Consider the following 19,258-nt stretch of genomic DNA (forward strand, 5'->3'; position numbering starts at 1 on the left):
GTCCGTCCACATGCAAACAAACACTTTTTTTTTTTACTGCATACTTGGCTGACATCTAGTGTGTGTGGTGGGTGTGTGTGTGTGAACAACCTTTTGTGTTGGCCATTGTTATTCAACTGCAATAGGTGCAAAAAAAGCCAATATGCTTTGTGATACAGTGGATTAAAGTAAAAATGTGTATTTTTGCGTGAATTTGGTGTTACTTGCTACTGTCTAAATCCAGTGAGATTGCGAACTAGTACCTTTTTAAATGTGGTGGTGTTTGTGCGTAGGATATCGGAGATGGTGCGGATAGCGGGCAGCCTGGTCTTCATCCTCGTCCTCTTCATCCTCACTGCCATCCTGGTCAAGATCCCCATGGAGGAGGACCGCTTCTTCTCTGTTACCATGGCTACCATCTGGTTCATCAACTGTGAGTAGGACATGGTTGTCTGTGTGTATGTGTGTGTGTGAAAGAGAGAAACCATTTGTCACAAGATGTGTGTGATGGCATTAATATATGCATGAGTAAGGTGTTAACCCTGCCTCTTTCTCTCTCTCTCTCTCTCTCTCCTTGTAGCGTTTGGAGCGGTGTTACAGGGCAGTCTGTTTGGCCTGGTGGGCTTGCTGCCTCAGAGGTACAGCGCTGTGTTTATGAGTGGCCAGGGGCTGGCCGGCACCTTCGCCGCTCTCGCCATGCTGGTYTCCATAGCCAGTGAGTCACMCACACAAACCAATATATCAAATATACAAAGAAATACTTGGAAATAAACTCACACAGCTCACATCGGATATGCTCAGTGGCTGACTAGCAAATCATTCAAATGAGGCAAATAGTCAAATGAGTATGGTGTGGCCTTTGCACCTCCACTTGGAATTGACCTCTCCTTTTTCTTTCCTGTGTTGTGTGACAGGTGACACAGACCTTGAGACGGCTGCGTTGGGTTACTTCATCACTCCTTGTGTAGGAACCCTGCTCACTCTCCTCAGCTACCTCCTCCTGCCTCGCCTGGTGAGTGGCTCAGCCCTACGAAGCACCAGGACTGGAATGTAATAGAATCATTTGATAGATATCGCACGTTGGGCCTCAGAACAGACCCTGTATCCCTCGGGACTACAGCCCAGTTTTATTTTGTAACGTAGACGCAGGGAGACAGGAAGCAGGTGCAGTTAGTGAGTTAAATAACAACGAAAATGGGCCGATAACAAAACAAGAGCAGAGTCTGACATGGAAACACAAACATACTACCGATGACTGATAACAAAAGAGTGCTATATACAAGGTGAGTAATCAAGGGAGTAATGAAGTCCAGGTGTGACTGATAATGAGAYGCAGGTGTGCGTAATGACGGTTGCCAGGTGTGCATAAAGGCGGGTTCCCAGGACCGGTGGTTAGTAGACAGGCGACGTCCAGCACCAGAGAGGGAGAGGGAGAGTGGGAGTAGACGTGACATATCTAAAGAATCTGTGTCGCAGGTTGGGGCTCAGAACAGACTTTGTGTCCCCCAGGGCTGTAGCTGACCAGGACAGCATTACTATGTTTCATCCAAGGAATCCGTGGTTCAAGTTCAGCGAATGTTCTGTCTGTCTCATTTGGCCTCTGCTCCGGTCTTATCTAGGAGTTTGCCCGGTTCTACTTGGACAAGAGCAGGAGCTATGAGGTGGAGACCACAGACGAGCTGCTGAAAGGTGAGGCTGTTGAAAGGTCTGAGAGACCTATTCATTTTGTGCTCCTATATATCTCAATGACCATCCAGTACAGTGCAGTCTGTCACTGCTAGTTTTCCRCTTTATACTCAGGGGGGCTGTATGTATCAAGCGTCTCAGAGTAGGAGTTTCGATCTAGCATCAGGTCCCCCTGTCCATGAGGGTCATTGGCTGCCACCTGCCCTCCATCGAGATCCTGCACGACTCCAGGGCAAGGAAGCGTGCAGGAAAGATCTTTGCCGACCCATTTCCACCCCGGTCACCCCCTCCTTCAACAATTCCCCTCTGGCAGGCAGTTCAGATCACTCATGACCAAAACCTACCCATCACCTGAACAGTTTCTTCCCCCGGGCTGTGGCCCTAGATGGCGCTGCATCCCTCCCTCCCTCCCTCCATCACCGGCCATTACTCCCTCACACATTTACCTCTGCCTGTTGATTTATCAATGTGAGGTCAAGTTGACCGTTTTCCCTGGCATTTTCCCCGTTCTTCCTCACCTGGCAGAGAGTGGCACGGAGCAGAACGGCAAGCTGAATGGCAAGGCCAACGGCTCATTGGCCAATGGTGATGCCAGCGGCGAGGAGGTGGAGGTAGAGGGGGGCAGTCCTAAGCATAACTTCCTACCCCTGGAGCAGGCTGAGGACAGGGACCGGAAGTCCACCGTCATGGAGGTGTTTAAAAAGGTAACGCTGACCTTTGTTATTACTCAGCTGTTTCTATAGCAGAGATATATATATATATATATATATATATATATATTAAATAAATAAACTCAGCAAAAAAGAAACGTCCCCTTTTCGGGACCCTGTCTTTCAAAGATAATTCGTAAAAATCCAAATAACTTCACAGATCTTCATTGTAAAGGGTTTAAACACTGTTTCCCATGCTTCAATGAACCATAAACAATTAATGAACATGCACCTGTGGAATGGTCGTTAAAACACTAACAGCTTACAGACGGTAGGCAATTAAGGTCACAGTTATGAACACTTAAGACACTAAAGCCTTTCTACTGACTCTGAAAAACACCAAAAGAAAGATGCCCAGGGTCCCTGCTCATCTGCGTGAACGTGCCTTAGGTATGCTTCAAGGAGGCATGAGGACTGCAGATGTGGCCAGGGCAATAAATTGCAATCTCCATACTGTGAGACGCCTAAGACAGTGCTACAGGGAGACAGGACGGACAGCTGATCGTCCTCGCAGTGGCAGACCACATGTAACAACACCTGCACAGGATCGGCACATCCGAACATCACACCTGAGGGACAGGTACAGGATAGAAACAACAACTGCCTGAGTTACACCAGGAACGCACAATCCTTCCATCAGTGCTCAGACTGTCCGCAAAATAGCTGAAGAGGCTCGACGAGGCTTTAGCCGTTCTAAGGCAGGCCTCAACCAGACATCACCAGGCAACAACGTTGCCTATGGGCACAAACCCACCGGCGCTGCGACAAACGGCGGACTGGCCAAAAAGTGCTCTCACTGACGAGTCACATTTTTCCACCAGGGATGAATGGTCTGTTCTCGATTATATTGTCGAAGGAATGAGCGTTACACCACGGCCTGCTACATCTGAGCGGACTCATTGGAGGTGGAAGGAGTCCTTCATGGTCTGGGCGTGTTCACAGCATCATCGACTGAGCTTGTGTCATTGCAGCAATTCTCAACCACTGTGCGTTACAGGGAAGACATCCTCCTCCTCATGTGTACCCTTCTGCAGGCTCATCTTCCATGACCTCCAGCATGTCAAAGCACCAGCTATACTGCTCGTTCTGTGTGTGATTTCTGCAAGACAGGAATGTCAGTTGTTCTGCCATGGCCAGTGAAAGCCAGATCTAAACACAATTCCCCAATCCGAGCACGTCTGGGAACTGTGATTGAGGGTGAGGGCTAGGCCATTCCCCCCAGAACTTTCTGGGGAACCTTGCCAGGTGCCTTGTGGAGCGAGTGGGTTAACTGCATACTTAATGCCGCTGGTGCCACACCAATACTGACTGTTACTTTTGTTTTGACCCCCCTTTGTTCAGGAACACCATTTCCATTCTGTAGCACATGTCAGTGACCTTGTTCAGTTTGTCCAGTTGATGAATCTTGTTATTTCATACATGTTAGTTTGCTAAAAATAAATGCAGTTGATATTTAATTTTTTGCTGAGTTTATATTAAAATTTTATAATATATTATTTTACCAGGTAAGTGCTGAGAACACTTCTTCATTTGCAGCAACGACTGGGGATAGTACAGGGAAGGAGGGATGAATGAGCCAATTGTAAACTGGGATTATTAGGTGACCGTGATGGTTGAGCCAGATTGGGAATTTAGCCAGGACCACCCGGTTAACACCCCTACTCTTACAATAAGTGCCATGGGATCTTAATGACCTCAGAGAGTCAGGACACCCGTTAACGTCCCATCCGAAAGACGGCACCCTACACAGAGCAGTTCCCCAATCACTGCCCTGGGCGATTGGGATCTTTGTTTAGACCAGAGGAAAGAGTGGCCTCCTACTGGCTCCAACACCACTTCCAGAGCACCTGGTTCTCCCATCAGGACTGACCAGGACCAACCCTGCTTAGCTTCAGAAGCAAGCCAGCAGTGGTATGCAGGTGGTATACTGCTGGCTATATGCCTCTGGTCTATAGTTCGGTCCAATTCCTACCCTTTCCCAAATGTACACTTGTTCACTTCCCCTACATGCATTTAGAAGTAGTGTAAGCATGGACTAAAAGTTTCCACCATATTTTTTACCTTATCACTGTCCCCCTCTCTTCAGATATGGGTGATGGCGTTCTGTGTGGTTTTTGTCTTCACCGTCACCCTCGCTGTGTTTCCTGCCATCACTGTGGACGTCAAAACCATATACCCTGGGAAATGGGGTATGTATACTCTCTTTGATAAATAGGTTTCAAAAGGGTTCTTCGGCTGTCTCCATAGGARAACCCTTTCTCGTTCCAGGTAGAACCCTTTTTGGTTYGAGGTAGAACCCTTTTAGGTTCTATATAGCACCTTTTTGTATACTGAATGTTTAGTATGCATGTCATGAGACTTAAAAMCACCTATTAACCACCTCTTCCCCCCCCATCAGAGTCCTATTTTATCTCAGTGTGTTGCTTCCTCATCTTCAACGTGTGTGACTGGATCGGTAGAACCGTTACCAGCCTGTTCCAATGGGTAGGTTTCTGATTCATTTGATCTGTGTGGATTGTCATTTTATTACACACTTGATAGGATCATGATGGATTAGATTTCTGTAACATTTTTCCAAGTTTCTCAGTGTTTTATAATCCTCTACAAATTGAAATTCTCTCACTTTCTACCCCATGCACGAAAGCTTCAGTTATTACTCGTATTACATTTAGTTGTTATTATTACTTTGCCTTATTAGTGTCTTACTAGTAACATTTCTCTCTGTATTTGTTCCTCAGCCTCCCAAGGAGAGTCGTCTGTTCCCGGTGCTGGTGGTCTCCAGGGTGGTGTTTGTTCCCCTGCTGATGTTCTGTAACGTTCAGAGCCGCTCCTACCTCCCCGTCCTCTTCTCCCACGACGCTGCCTTCGCCTTCATCATGATGCTCTTCTCCCTCTCCAGCGGCTACTGCGTCTGCCTGTCAATGTCCTACGCCCCACAGTGAGTAGAAGTAACACACACACACACACGGCGGCAGCTTACACTGCAGGTAGCCTAGCGGTTAGGGCTGCTGGTTCAAATCCCCGTGCAGACAAGGCGAGAAATCATGCCGATGTGCCCTTGAGCTAGGCACTTAACTAATTGCTCCAGGTGCGCCGTTCATAATGGTAAACCCTGGCTGTGACCCTACTCTCCAAGGGTGTCTCAGGGAGAGTGGGATATGCAAAAAAAAACACATTTAAATCACAGACTTGGTAACGTGTGAAATAGGACAAGTACAAGTGCACATGTGCACGCTCCGTACGTGACAGTCCACTGTCGTAACAATACGCCAGTTATGCACATATTAACTCCTCCAATCTCATTTTCATGGCTTGTTTACACACAATCTCTCTCTCTCTGGCATGTCAATCTGTTGACTTAATCAAATGAGGCTAATTAGCATCATAGCAAAGTTCCCGTCAAAATCCATCTGTTTAAACTAGCTATATATATTTTTTTTTTGCGTGGGTTGTGTCTCAATCCATCACATCTGCTGAGTGTCGGTCTTCCACATCTACGGTTGAAGGTGGCTGAGCTACAGCAGTGTTTGTCAGACCAGGAGACATAGCGAAAATGGGTGCTCTCACGAAAACGTCTGTAGGTCTGAACGGTTTGCCTACAAACTAATATGCACAAAGCGAGCTCCATATAGAAATGGTTTGTCGAGATGGTGTGGAAGAACTTGATGGCCTGCACAGAGCCCTGATCTCAACCCATCGAACGCCTTGGTGGGGGTGAATTGGAACCAGCTGCGAGCCAGGCCTAATCGCCCAACATCAGTGGCCAACCTCACTAATGCTCTTGTGGCTGAATGGAAGCAAGTCCCCGCAGAAATGTTCCAACATCTAGTGGAAAGCCTTCCAGAAGAGTGGAGGCTGTTATAGCAGGAAATGGGGTACCAACTCCATATTAATGTCCATGATTTTGGAATGAAATGTTCGACAGCAGGTTTCCACACACTTTTGGTCATATAGATATAAGAAAGATCAGGAATATACACTATCTCTCAGATATAGGACAGACGCTTCAAACAGTACAATGTTTTATCAAAAGAGAGTTTATCTGTTTGCCATGTAATGTTATTCAATGTGTTTTAATCGCTAATAGCAGTAAGGCCAAATTCAATGTTTTATAAAATATTTTATTTAATTCAGGATGTTTTTAAATGTTTTACTTTTTAGTAGTTACAGTCTTGTCCCATCGGTGCAATCCCATACGGACTCGGGAGACGATGGTTGAGAGCCAAGCCGCACTGCTTCTTGACACACCGCTCGCTTAACCGGAAGCCAGCCGCACCAATGTGTCGGACTAAACACCGTCCAGCTGGCGACCCACAAGGAGTCGCTAGAGTGCCGTGGGACAAGGACATCCTGGCTGGCCAAACCCTCCCCTAACCCAGGCCAACTTCTGTGTTTACTTCCTGTATAACCTCTAAAACCAGAACCATGTACTGACACTATACACACACACACACACACACACACACACACACACACACACATACAGTACCAGTAAAAAGTTTGGACACACCTACTCTTCAAGGGTTTTTCTTTATTTTTCATATTTTCTACATTGTAGAATAATAGTGAAGACATAAACTATGAAATAACACAGATGGAATCATGTAGTAACCAAAAAAGTGTTAAACAAATCAAAATATATTTCATATTTGAGATTCTTCAAAGTTCCCACCATTTGCCTTGATTTGCACACTCTTAGCATTCTTTCAACCAGCTTCATGAGGTAGTCACCTGGAATGCATTTCAATTAACAGATGTGCCTTGTTAAAAGTTAATTTGTGGAATTTCTTTCCTTAATGCATTTGAGCCAATCAGTTGTGTTGTGACAAGGTAGGGGGGTATACAGAAGATAGGCCTATTTGGTAAAATACCAAGTCGATATTATGGCAAGAACAGCTAAAATTGGCAAAGAGAAACAACAGTCCATCGTTACTTTAAGACATGAAGGTCAGTCAATCCAGAAAATTTCAAGTACTTTGAAAGTTTCTTCAAGTGCAGTCGCAAAAACCATCAACCAGCWTGAATGAGTAGGTGTCCAAACTTTGGACTGGTRCTTTACATACAATCATCATATACGCTGCTGCTACTCTGTTTATCRTAKATCCTGATGCYTAGTCACCTTACCCCTCTACATATCTACCTCTATCACTCCAGTATCCCTRCCCATTGTAAATATGGTATTGGAACTGACCCTGTATATAGCTTACTTACTTTCCTGTGTTCTTATTTCTATTTCTTGTGTTTTTGTTCTACTTCACTTTATTTAATAGTACTACTGAAATTGAGTACTGCATTGTTGAGCAAGAAATACATTTCACTGTACCTGCATACTGTATCTACTGTATGTGTATACTGTCTGGCTCATCATATCTATCAGTATGTGTCATCCTCTATTTCTACATCCCTGTAACCCTTTCTCTCTGTCCTCCCAGGCTGGTGGCGTCCAAAGATGCAGAGACGGCCGGGGCCCTGATGACTTTCTTCCTGGGCCTGGGCCTCTCCATCGGGGCTGGCCTTTCTTTCCTGCTGCGTCTACTGRTCTAGACAGGCACACCAGAGGGACCACCACCATCCGTCACCAGTCCCTGTTGTTTCGAACGACAGGCGCCTCTGCATGGCCATTCATAAATTGAGCGACCACTGCTACCAAATGCCATTTTTATACCTAGAAGGACCTAGGCTGGGAATAGAGAGCTGCCTGCATATAAAGCCTGTATCAAAATGAATTTAGTACTAACCACAATAGATATTATACAAGCGATTTGAGTGTTACCTCTCCATCTGCCACATTCATACGCTATACTCACTGAAATAACTGCAAGAATGGCCTTAAGAGCCGACTTTAAGGGAATAATTCTATATGAATGCTTGCTACCTACTTCACAAGTGGTTTACAGTGATAAGAAGACATCACTGGTTGCCTCTCGGAATAATGGCCACAGTCAGTGCCAGACCGCTCTAAACTTGGGTCGTTTTCGTTATTTTTGAGTTGGACCATTTTTAAAAGATTTTGAAGGGAAAAAATTGTATTAAGTTATTCGTTTTCTTAGCTTTAGAGCTTTTTATGTAAGGCATTAACTTTAGTCAAGTACTGTAGCTGTGTGAGTTTTTGGAGAGCTAATGTATTGTTACRCTAAGTAGTCCCATTTATTATAATCCTGCCTAGAAACGACAGAGCAAATCATACGATTACTGTCTCTGAAGTTGATTTACTTATTCTTTTCGACAAAGTATTTGATTTGATTTAAAACTTATGTTTCGGTTTTGATATCATGACGATATGAAATAGAACATTGTTTTACCACGGAAGAGCAATGAAATCATTTTTTGTATATTCAGTTTGGTTACAGCTAGGTCTCTTCATTATTGTTATTTACACATCAGAACAGAGTTACCATATTACACAGAAAACATGGACATTAGTCTGTAGACATCAGCACATTCCTAACTTTTTAGCCCATTGGAGTGGAGAGGTACCACCTATGGCGTGTTCAGTAGAGTAAAACCGATGTCATGTACAGAAAAAACCCTATTCACCATTCCACATCAGATTATCGTGTCTGCTCAGTTATGTTACCTTTCTATCTGTGACTCATCGTTTCAACCACCTGACCTAGGTGTCACAGTCATCCGATTGCCCTGTGTCTGACTCACTTCCTGTTTACGTGAGGATAATGGCCCAATAGGACTGGTTTTAGAAACCAGATATGTTCATTGATAGGACCACTCCAGTCCCCTGTTAGCCAAGCAGCTTCTGGGAGCCTAACCATATTCCTAACCCATTCATGTCCTCTGTTAGCATCGAGTCTGACCTTAACACCATTCCGCTTGGCCAACCTACCTAGTCACTTTGTTTAAATAGAGATTTTGCCTTAGGTGTGGTGTGCACAAAGGCGTGCTGTTCCAGCTTTCTCAAAAAGGAARAAACCTAGGCTTCATGCTTTGTCGTAAGCAGGGTGTGTTTGTCTCGATGTAATTAAATGTTTCACTTCTGACAATGACCACGAAAAAGTGGCAGCTATTCTGTAGTGTCGATGAGGTGAATTGGTTGGATTTAAAGTAACAGTTTTGTTTCGCTGTTGGTCATTTACTAGAGTAACCTATTTTGAAGTAGGATCACAAACTAGAATGGCTGCTAGCTGTCATTGTTTGAGGAGTTAGCGCTGGGCAAGGTGTCTGTATCTGCCAATCTTTGAGCTTCATACTTCATAGAGTGTCACACACAGTGGGAGTACTAGCTAAACTGCATTACAGTAGGCCATTATAGGGCCTTTACGACATTACCATAACACTAAATCACAATTCGAGACACAATTCTCTGCCGATTTTCATTTCATGAATGTGTCATGGCCACGATGACTGACTTGGAGTCAGATTTGACATTTTTAAAATGCCACTATAAAGAGTGCCATGAACACAATAAATGACAACAAATCACCTTATTTTCTAAAACTGGGCTGTCAAGCTAGAGATTTTTAGGACTATAAATGTATTTATTTTTGCCCATTTCCAATTTTGTTCTACGAATGAACGCAATGATTAGAACCTTACAAACTACTGCATGAACCATGTTGTGTGTGTTTGCTCTTTTTAGTTTTTTAGACTTTCTCCATTACTCTTATTTTATTCTCCATTGTTTTATTGTTTAATGCTCCGGAACTTGTGACTTCTAAGTCTTTTTTTAACGTTCCACTTTGGGTTGTGTCAAGGTGTAATTTATACATGTGTAGTCTATGAGCAGAATTACTGTCTTACCTCAATTAGCAACAAAATCCCTAGTTTGAAAGCCTCTTTTTCGAGAAGCTGTTTCATTTTCCCGACATTTTCCCCCACTTTGGGCCACCCTAGCAATTCGAGTTATAGCCAATGAGCTTCAGCGCCCTCGCCATTTGAGTGACAGCTAGCAAGATGCACACACAGCAGAGGGAGAGCCATGACGTGGTGCACATATCTGCACGTGATGTAGTGTGCAATTTTCTAGGAACCACTTTTGGCTCATGAGCGCTACTTTCACAACTACTAGCTAAAAGGTATACAAAAGTACCGGAGAATCTCTTTATTCTAATTTCCCTCTCATGAAATCTTTGCTTTTGATTTGATCAAGGTGTATGAGTGAGTTTTCGGAATGGAGTGAACTAAGTCATAAACGAGGTACCTGTGCATAAAGTGTTGTTGAGTGAAACAGCCGTTTGGTTTCAAAAGGGCTGGATGAAGGGCTGATGAGGACAATGGCCCTGTTTGAATACACCCCAATTCTCCACCCTTCGCCCAAAGTGTGCACTTTCTTGCATTGACGTTAACAATAGTGGAAAGTGGAAACTCCCTCCAAGCAATGCTTTTAAATCCATGGCGAGGAGTGTGCACACTTCAGGAAAATGGTGGAGAATCGGAACCATTACTATGACTTATTTCTGTCAGGAGTCAGGACTCTGGGTCATGACCTTGTCTGAATGATTTAACATGGGATTGTCGTCACAGTGAGGTCGTATACTGTAGATCACCGTTGACAGCCTAGAGTTGCGTAATAACACATTACTTGAGTAGGAAAGACTGAAATATAGCAAAGGCCAAGAGTCCGACATACTTTTGAACAACCTCTTTTTAGGGAGCGATACCAGATCGAGGCAATAGCGATTCAATTATTAGTTGTAAGATAGTGAAATAATAGCTGTTGTAAAAGTACTTTAGGCACTAAGCCTTAACATGGTTTTTGAGACCCTGGTTATGAGAAGAGAGTTTTTTCACGAATATAAATGCCATTGTTACATACATGTTACTGTACAGTGTTTTAATACAATTTCAGCTTTGTTTTATGGAACCACAATCATGCCAATCAGTTTTAGGTTGTGGCTGTGAGCAGGGATTTGATCTGTCAGGATCGTACTGTATGATTGTGCAACAGACATTTAACATGCGCTACTACAGCGAAGGGAATCATGGCTATGTCTATGTACATGTTTTGCGTCGTTATTCTGTGTTGAGGAATTTGACTTTCTGTTGTAATAGTTTTTGATGACATTAAATGGATTGTTTTTAGATTTTGGTTCATGTCTTTGTTCAGTACCTGAGTGSACATCGAAACAAACAAGGATTAATGGAGTAGGTGTTCTATTTGTTTCTGCATAGAAGGCACTATCAATAAAAAAAACGGACCATATAATAAAAAGGTTTATTCCCCATTTTTTTGTAATTTTATTGAAAACCCAGCAGTCGTCATTAACACCTGTTCTTACTGGATAGGAATGAAATGCTCAACTGGAGCTAGTAGCCGGTCATTCTGCCATAAGCCCAAAAACGCAAGAAGAAGAAAAAACACTTCTGCAAACAGAATGACTACTTTAAAAAAACAAGTGTGGTTGGTTACACAGTTGCTAAAAAAGCCTTTGGCAGGAGAGCGGTGCGTGACAAAAGTTCAGAGGGGGCATAAAATCAAAAACTTTGYTTTGGGTTTTATCTACTTTCTCTGACAAGTGTTTCTCTTGTGGAAAGCGGATGAGGGACCGTCGCTCGTCCACGACGTCCGCTCATCTCCTTCCTCGCTCTCGCTCCCACCTTCACCGTTTCTTTGGCGGGACGGCTGTGCGGGGCGGGGTGACGGGTCGGCCGGAGTTCATCCCTCCGTACTGGTACTTGGCCTTCTTCTCAGATGGCTTCAGGATCTGCACAGTTATAGTGGACAAGGACAGATACACGGATCATACATCTAAATCACAATCAAAGGCATATACCACCTGTATAATTGTACCCAATTCTTTAATATGTTTGGTGAATCATTAATACCAATAGACACAATAAGAGACTAAACAGTATAATTATATCACACCTAAGGGTTGTTCGGCCCCAGGTGTATCCGAGTGATAGTCGTGATATAGTTACAATACAGAATGGACAAGAGGCGTATTGCTTAAACATTGTACAAACTTCACTGTGTGGAATGATACATTTTAGGGACTTATGAGAATGTTCGCAGTCAGTGTCTCTGATTTTACATCCACACCAATTGTACGCCATACAGACGGAAACCAGCTGTGGTTGTCAGTGGTGCCAATGACACCGCTTTTACCTGGAAGGAGCACATCARGGTCTCATCAACACTCATCATGCCGCCGGCGTTGTCGAACTCTCCACAGTAGTTAGGAGCTGAGAACAGAGTCACCAGCTGCCGCTTGGCAAAGAACTCATATCCATCCTCCACCACCTGGTGGAGACACACACACACACACAGTCAGCACATCAGAGGACCCGCAGTATCACAGTCAAGATAGTCAATATATTTTACAGAGTTAAGTTGTAGTATTGCAACAGCAAGTGAGGTGTATAATACTTTTCATGTGCTGTTGTCTGTGTGTATGTCAGTGTATGAGTGCTTTATCTAAGAGTGAAGGTAGTATTYTTTTTTTTAAGGAGTTGCTTATGAGCCTGGCGRGTAGGAGMGTTGGGCCAGTAACCRAAAGGTTGCTGGATCGAATCCCCGAGCTGACAAGGTAATAATCTGTCRTTCTGCCCCTGAGTAAGGCAAGTTAACCCACTGTTCCCCCGGGCGCCGATGACATGGATGTCGATTAAGGCAGCCCCCCGCACCTCTCAGATTCAGAAAGGTTGGGTTAAATGCAGAAGACACATTTCAGTTGTACAACTGACTAGGTATCCCCCTTTCCTTTATGGGAAAGATAGACAGTTGGAAAGACAGGAAAGGTAGAATAGGAAGGGCAAGGGTCACTGGCCATGAATGTAGTACATTATGATTATGAGCTTGCTTAGTCTAGAACCTAGACTAGACTAAACTATAGGCTACCCACTGGGCATAGGTGGATAATTGGGTCCTATTTGGTTGAGACGTTAAAGAGTTTACAACCTATATTCACCCACTCAAAAAGACAGCCAAAATGTAGTTGAATTTGCAATGTGTTATCACTGTGCTTTAAACCACCTAAAAGCGCAACCAAATTCCAATGGAAAACTTAGGTCAAATTTTTGGTTCAGTTGTCACCCGAATGTCGTACGCTGTGCTTTCAACCATTTAAAAGCACAGCAAAGTTCAAATGGGAAAACAATGTCAGATATTTTTRATAAGAGATGAATGTGTTATCACTGTGGTTCATCTAATAGCAGAACCAAATGACCTGGATTGCAGTTGAGATTACATTAAAAGTACATGGTACAGGGCCTCCCGAGWGGCGCAGCGGTCTAAGGCACTGCCCTGCAGTGCTTGAGGCGTCACTACAGACCCGGGTTTGATCCCAGCCTGTGTCGCGACCGGGAGACCCATGAGGCGGTGCACAATTAGCCCAGCGGCATCCGGGTTAGGGGAGGGTTTGGCCGGTCGGGATGKCCTTGTCCCATCGCGCTCTAGTGACTCCTTGTGGCGGGCTGGGCACATGCACGCTGACTTTTGACATTGGTGCATCTGGCGTCCGGGTTAAGCGAGCAGTACGGCTTGACAGAGTCGTGTTTCGGAGGCTCTCGACCATCGCCTCTCCGGAGTCCATAGGGGACTCACAAAATTAGGGGTAAAAAGTCTAAAAAATYAATTGTACCTGGTACAAGTAATCAATACTGTTCAASATTCTGCRCAGATTATTACAGCAATTGCGAAGTTCTCTACAGACCTGCGACAACCTATGCATGCGATCTCGAACATACATCTTTTATATGATTACAGAAGAAGACCTTTATAGAAACAGGAACCTTAAAATGTKGCCATGGATGTATTACTCATTTTAAGGTTGAACGTTACAAACGTTTGTAAAAGAGCCTTAAACTTTAGTCTATTTACGGTATTACAATATTAAGTATTAATATTGAATCATGTTTGGTTGACAATATAACCCAATATCAACMTTTAAAGGAGATGTATCTACTGCTGGGATAGTTCCATCTGAGACACTCCCATTCTTTAACGTTCATTTTTGGTTGAGATGGAGATGTGAATCCAACATATTAATGATTCATTTGAAAACTAAYTGGAATTAAAGCCAAACTAAGTCAGTGGCACAGATGGAAGTATCCAAGCAGTAGATACATCGCCTTCAAATGTTGATATTTGGTTGCGTTGACAACTAAATATTACATTTTAAATCAAACCAGAGCTTGTAACCCTAGGCCTATTGTATTGTCTATTTTTAGGTGCATCCTTGGTTTAATTGAAACAATGGCTGATGATGACTTTGCAGATGCAATATAGGCCTAAATAGCATCATTGAGGATAAAAGCGATAATGTATGGTCCCATTTTAATTTGCTCTGTTAAACCTACTCTTTGGAATGACGTATAGCAACAGTGAATCTATTTAGTTTTAAAGTGAAGATCTCTCAACAATCATTCTCACGATAGCACATTGTTAATAGTCAGTGTCAAACATCATAGCTAATCAGGGCTGGGCTTGGTTAAAACCCTGGATGGGAGACTGTAAAGATATATCAATTCTTTAGTAGGTGCTTACCCAGCCTATTGTTTTTGTTTTTTTCTGACAGTGGATATAACATGAAGATCTGACATTGTTTTAAAGGTACAAAGTCAACATATTTTTATCAAGGTTTGTCTCTGTTGAAATTTGGTTACCATGATGACATAATCGTGTGGTTGAAATGTTACCGTCAAAAACGAAATGTTACCGTCAAAACAACAGTTTACGTTGATGACTTTTTTTCAAATACAATTTATGTTCCACGTAGATTCCACATCACAATGCGTTGACTAATTTGTTGAAACAATGTTGACTCAACCAGTTTGTGCCCAGTGGGTAGTCTTTTCCCCTAGCAGAATGACAGGTCATTCAGTTGTACCTGGTGGCTCTGCAGATGAGTCCAGTCGTGGCGGTTGAGGAACTTGCTGACCACATCAGCCCCAAATGTGAACGAGACCCCGGTCATTCCCCCCAACCCTGAACGTCTTTGTCTGGGTCCGACACAGCAGGTCACACAGCAACCCTGGAAAAAACACACACACACACACACACACACACACACACACACACACACACACACACACACACACACACACACACACACACACACACACACACACACACACACACACACACACACACACACCACACACAACACACACACACACACACACACACAGCGATCTGAGACCGTGAACAATGGCTCGGTGTTCACATCGGACCATATAAGGAGATGTGTCTAGAAAGGTCTGATGAGCCGTACTGGACTGTGTCAAAATGTACCTTCTCTTTAAAATGAACCAGACAGTCAGGTTTTCTGTGACTTATACAGTGAGTATCAGAACCTTATTTAGATATAACTATACATAGGTACTGTATTGACATAACAATAGGTTGATCCTGGACACATGAACAGTCTTTTAAATCATTTTTAAATAACCCATATATGTCATGTCAAAGTCAATTGGTTTAGAGATCAGAAAATTTTAAAGAATTAGCTCATTGACAGTACAATAATCTGGGATCACACTTTACTGTGGCAATTCAATAAAAAATTCTTAGGAAATACTGACCACTATCGGCCGCTAAAGGAAATACACTTGTTTTTTGTAATGTTGGAGAGGTGTGTGTTGTGTGTGTTGTTGTGTGTGTGTGTGTGTGTGTGTGTGTGTGTGTGGGTGTTGGTTGTGGACCTAACCTTGCAGGGGACGTCTGTGGGTCTCATGATGCGACGGATCTGCTCCATAGACTGCAGGTCTGGAGAGAGGCCTGGTAGGAGACAGAGGAGCACAGAGACAATAGCACTCAGTCACAGTAATCAAAAAACACATCCATTTAAAATCCACACACTTTCAAGGTCACTTTTCCTACCAGAACCAGCACGTTGTAGGATACTGCTCTACACAGAGCCTTTAACAATTTTTTGGCACCTAGTCATAGTCATGACTCATGTCCAATGCCTGCTTGCATTGTTATTCCGTTGTATACATGTGGAACAGATGCATAGTATGTAATAATTATTGTAAAGCACAAAATAATGATTTGTTCTATAGGGTGTTCGTTTGACTGACAGTTACGGGAAAAGGTTTGCTACATCAACTTTCATATTCATTTGCTGAGCAAGACGACGATCGTTTAACAGCCAGGTCATAGACAGGGAGTTTTGAGTGGCAGCTCCTCCAGCAGTGCTGTACCTCCATGGCAACAGAAGATCTTCTCATCCACGATGGCAGCGATGGGAAGGCAGTTGAAGCAGTCAGTAAATGTCTTCCACAGCTTTATGTTGAATCTGCGCTTACCTGGAGAAACAGTGAGACAAAAAAAAAACACACTTTAAAACATCTGGGCTCTTGTAATTCCAGCAACTTTACTCTTGTAACAGATGCCGCCCTGTGTTGAAGGGCTGCATTTGTTTTTCCAAATAAGCGTTCATTAGTGTGCGTGTCGCGGTGGGGTATTTGGCTCAATTACTTGTATGAAACCCAGACAATTGCACTAGGCAATGTATTGAAGTGTCTGTGTGTGCAGAGCGTGTGTGCAAGCAGGCGTGCTACTCACACTCGTCGTAGAAGCCGTAGATACGGTTGATGGAGGCACACTCGTGGTTGCCCCTGAGGAGGAAGAAGTTCTCGGGGTATTTGATCTTGTAGGCCAGCAGTAGACAGATGGTTTCCAGGGACTGCTTCCCTCGGTCCACGTAGTCCCCCAGGAACAGGTAGTTGGCCTCGGGCGGGAAGCCYCCGTACTCAAAGAGCCGCAGCAGGTCTGTGTACTGGCCGTGGATGTCACCTGAGAGAGGGAGGAGGGAAGAGATAGGAGGAACGTAACTACCCTAGCCTAGCTATCCACAGTCAGGGCAATTCATGAATAACAGGTGCAGAACTGGACATGAGGGGGAAACGATGTGCGTTCGAGATACACAGATTCTGCGCCGACCAACAGATCTTCATAATCCCCGGAGAGGCATTTACTCAATGCGCTAGACAGAGATCCTATAATAATGTAATTGTATGGCGCTATAATAAATCACACTTAATGTGATGAGGTTAAAAAATGGAGGGGAGATGTAGTGGGGATTCATCATCACTGTCGTCATCATYACYACCTACCACAGATTTTGAGGGGAGCCTCCAGTTCCAGGAGGATGGGCTGGCTGAGGAAGATCTCTCTGGACTTGATGCAGAGGCCCCTCACCTCAGCCTCTGACATCTGCACGATCTTCCCAGGGCGACATCCCCGCACTGACACAGAGACCGACAGAGACAGTTAGATTTGATGGCAAAGGGTACGGGAACTTAAAGACACATTTCACTCAAAAGTCAACTGTCAGATGTTTTCAGACCTCAAAATGTAGAGTGGGGTCAAGATTAAACCACATCCCACAGCATCAGTTGTGGTTTAATCTTGACATTAGAATACTTCAGGGGTCTGAAAACGTCTGACAGACTTTGATTTGAAAGTGTGATGTCCCTTTAAGAACGGCATCTCATCTGTAGTGACACTTCATCTTTCTGCCAAGTGCAACAGACCTACATTCTATATGTGTCGTTCTTTTTTGGCTTCTCAGTAGTCAGCGTGATAGTGCAGTACTACCGAGGCCTGCCTGAAGTGATGACTGAAGGGGGGTGGAGTGGAGAGGGCGGGACTAATCCAGTTCAGGTTAAGAGCGCAGGCACAACACTCTACTAAGCAGGTACCCCCTACTACCCCCGAGCACGCACCCCTACTTACTTTTACTTACTTTTCACGTTTTTAAAATCTGTGTTTATAACCACAACAGGAACACATGGCGAGTCAGTCCGGCCCAATGTCCCGAGGGTGAGGTTTTCATGAAACAGCCAAAAAGGGTAAATATGAGGGCCTGAGTTGTGTCAACACAGTGGTCCAAATGGACTGACAGTCTATTTGCCTTCACAACGCCAGCCATTCAGAATAACTGGGGCAGGGCTGTGACTGTGTACAGTAAGTGCCTTTTCTCACACTATGGCAGCTACAGGTAGACCTACTCCTATTGTAACAGTAAAACAGTACTGGCATTGGTTGTTGTTGTTGTTATTTTACATGACATTTAAGTGCATTTGGAAAGTATTCAGACCCCTTGACTTTTTCCACATTTTGTTACGTTACAGCCTTTTCTAAAATTGATTAAATCACCCCCCCCCCTCATCAATCTACACACAATAGCCCATAATGACAAAGCAAAAATTGTTTTTTAGAGATGTTTGCAAATTTATGAAAAATAAAAACCAGAAATATCACATTTACATAAGTAACACTTTACTCAGTACTTTGTTGAAGCACCTTTGGCAGCGATTACAGCATCAAGTCTTCTTGGGTATGACGCTACAAGCTTGGCACACCTGTATTTGGGGAGTTTCTCCCATTTTTCTCTGCAGATCCTCTCTAGCTCTGTCAGGTTGGATGGGGAGCGTTTTTGCACAGCTATTTTCAGGTTTCTTTYTTCCCTTTTTCTCCCCAATTTCAAGTTATCCAATTGGTAGTTACAGTCTTGTCCCATCTCTGCAACTCCTGTACGGACTCGGGAGAGGTGAAGGTCGAGAGCCGTGCATCCTCTGAAACACAAGGATCCAGCCGCACCAATGTGTTGGAGGAAATACCGTACACCTGGCGACCGTGCCAGTGTGCATGCGCCTGGCCCGCCACAGGAGTTGCTAGAGCACGATGGGACAAGGACATCCCGGCCGGCCAAACCCTCCGCTAACCCGGACAATTGTACGCCGGCCCCATGGTTCTCCCGGTCAAGGCCAGCTGCGACAGAACCTGGACTTGGACCAGGATCTCTAGTGGTACAGCTAGCACTGCGATGCAGTGCCTTAGACCACTGCACCACTCGGGAGGCCTCTCCAGAGATGTTTGATCGGGTTCAAGTCTGGGCTCTGGCTGGGCCACAAGGACATTCAAAGACTTTTCTCGAAGCCACTCCTGCTTTGTCTTGGATGTGTGCTTAGGGTCATTG

At 44.2% G+C, this 19,258-nt stretch overlaps 1 protein-coding gene and 1 pseudogene across 1 annotated transcript; one reads left to right on the forward strand and one right to left on the reverse strand.

The window, feature by feature from the left end:
* The first annotated feature begins 277 nt into the window (after window positions 1-277).
* On the forward strand, window positions 278-11,411 carry LOC111960197 (equilibrative nucleoside transporter 2-like). Its single transcript, XM_023982088.2, has 9 exons — window positions 278-412; window positions 560-694; window positions 894-991; window positions 1,599-1,668; window positions 2,191-2,369; window positions 4,462-4,564; window positions 4,774-4,859; window positions 5,114-5,313; window positions 7,808-11,411. Exons 1-9 carry the CDS (start codon window positions 283-285, stop codon window positions 7,917-7,919), a joined length of 1,113 nt encoding a protein of 370 aa, XP_023837856.2. The 5' UTR covers window positions 278-282; the 3' UTR covers window positions 7,920-11,411.
* Window positions 11,412-11,528: 117 nt separating this feature from the next.
* The window catches only part of LOC111960278 (serine/threonine-protein phosphatase PP1-beta catalytic subunit-like), a 30,126-nt pseudogene continuing 22,396 nt past the window's right edge, over window positions 11,529-19,258 (reverse strand).

Source organism: Salvelinus sp. IW2-2015, linkage group LG37 (genome assembly GCF_002910315.2).
Source record: "Salvelinus sp. IW2-2015 linkage group LG37, ASM291031v2, whole genome shotgun sequence".
Classification (NCBI taxonomy): domain Eukaryota; kingdom Metazoa; phylum Chordata; class Actinopteri; order Salmoniformes; family Salmonidae; genus Salvelinus; species Salvelinus sp. IW2-2015.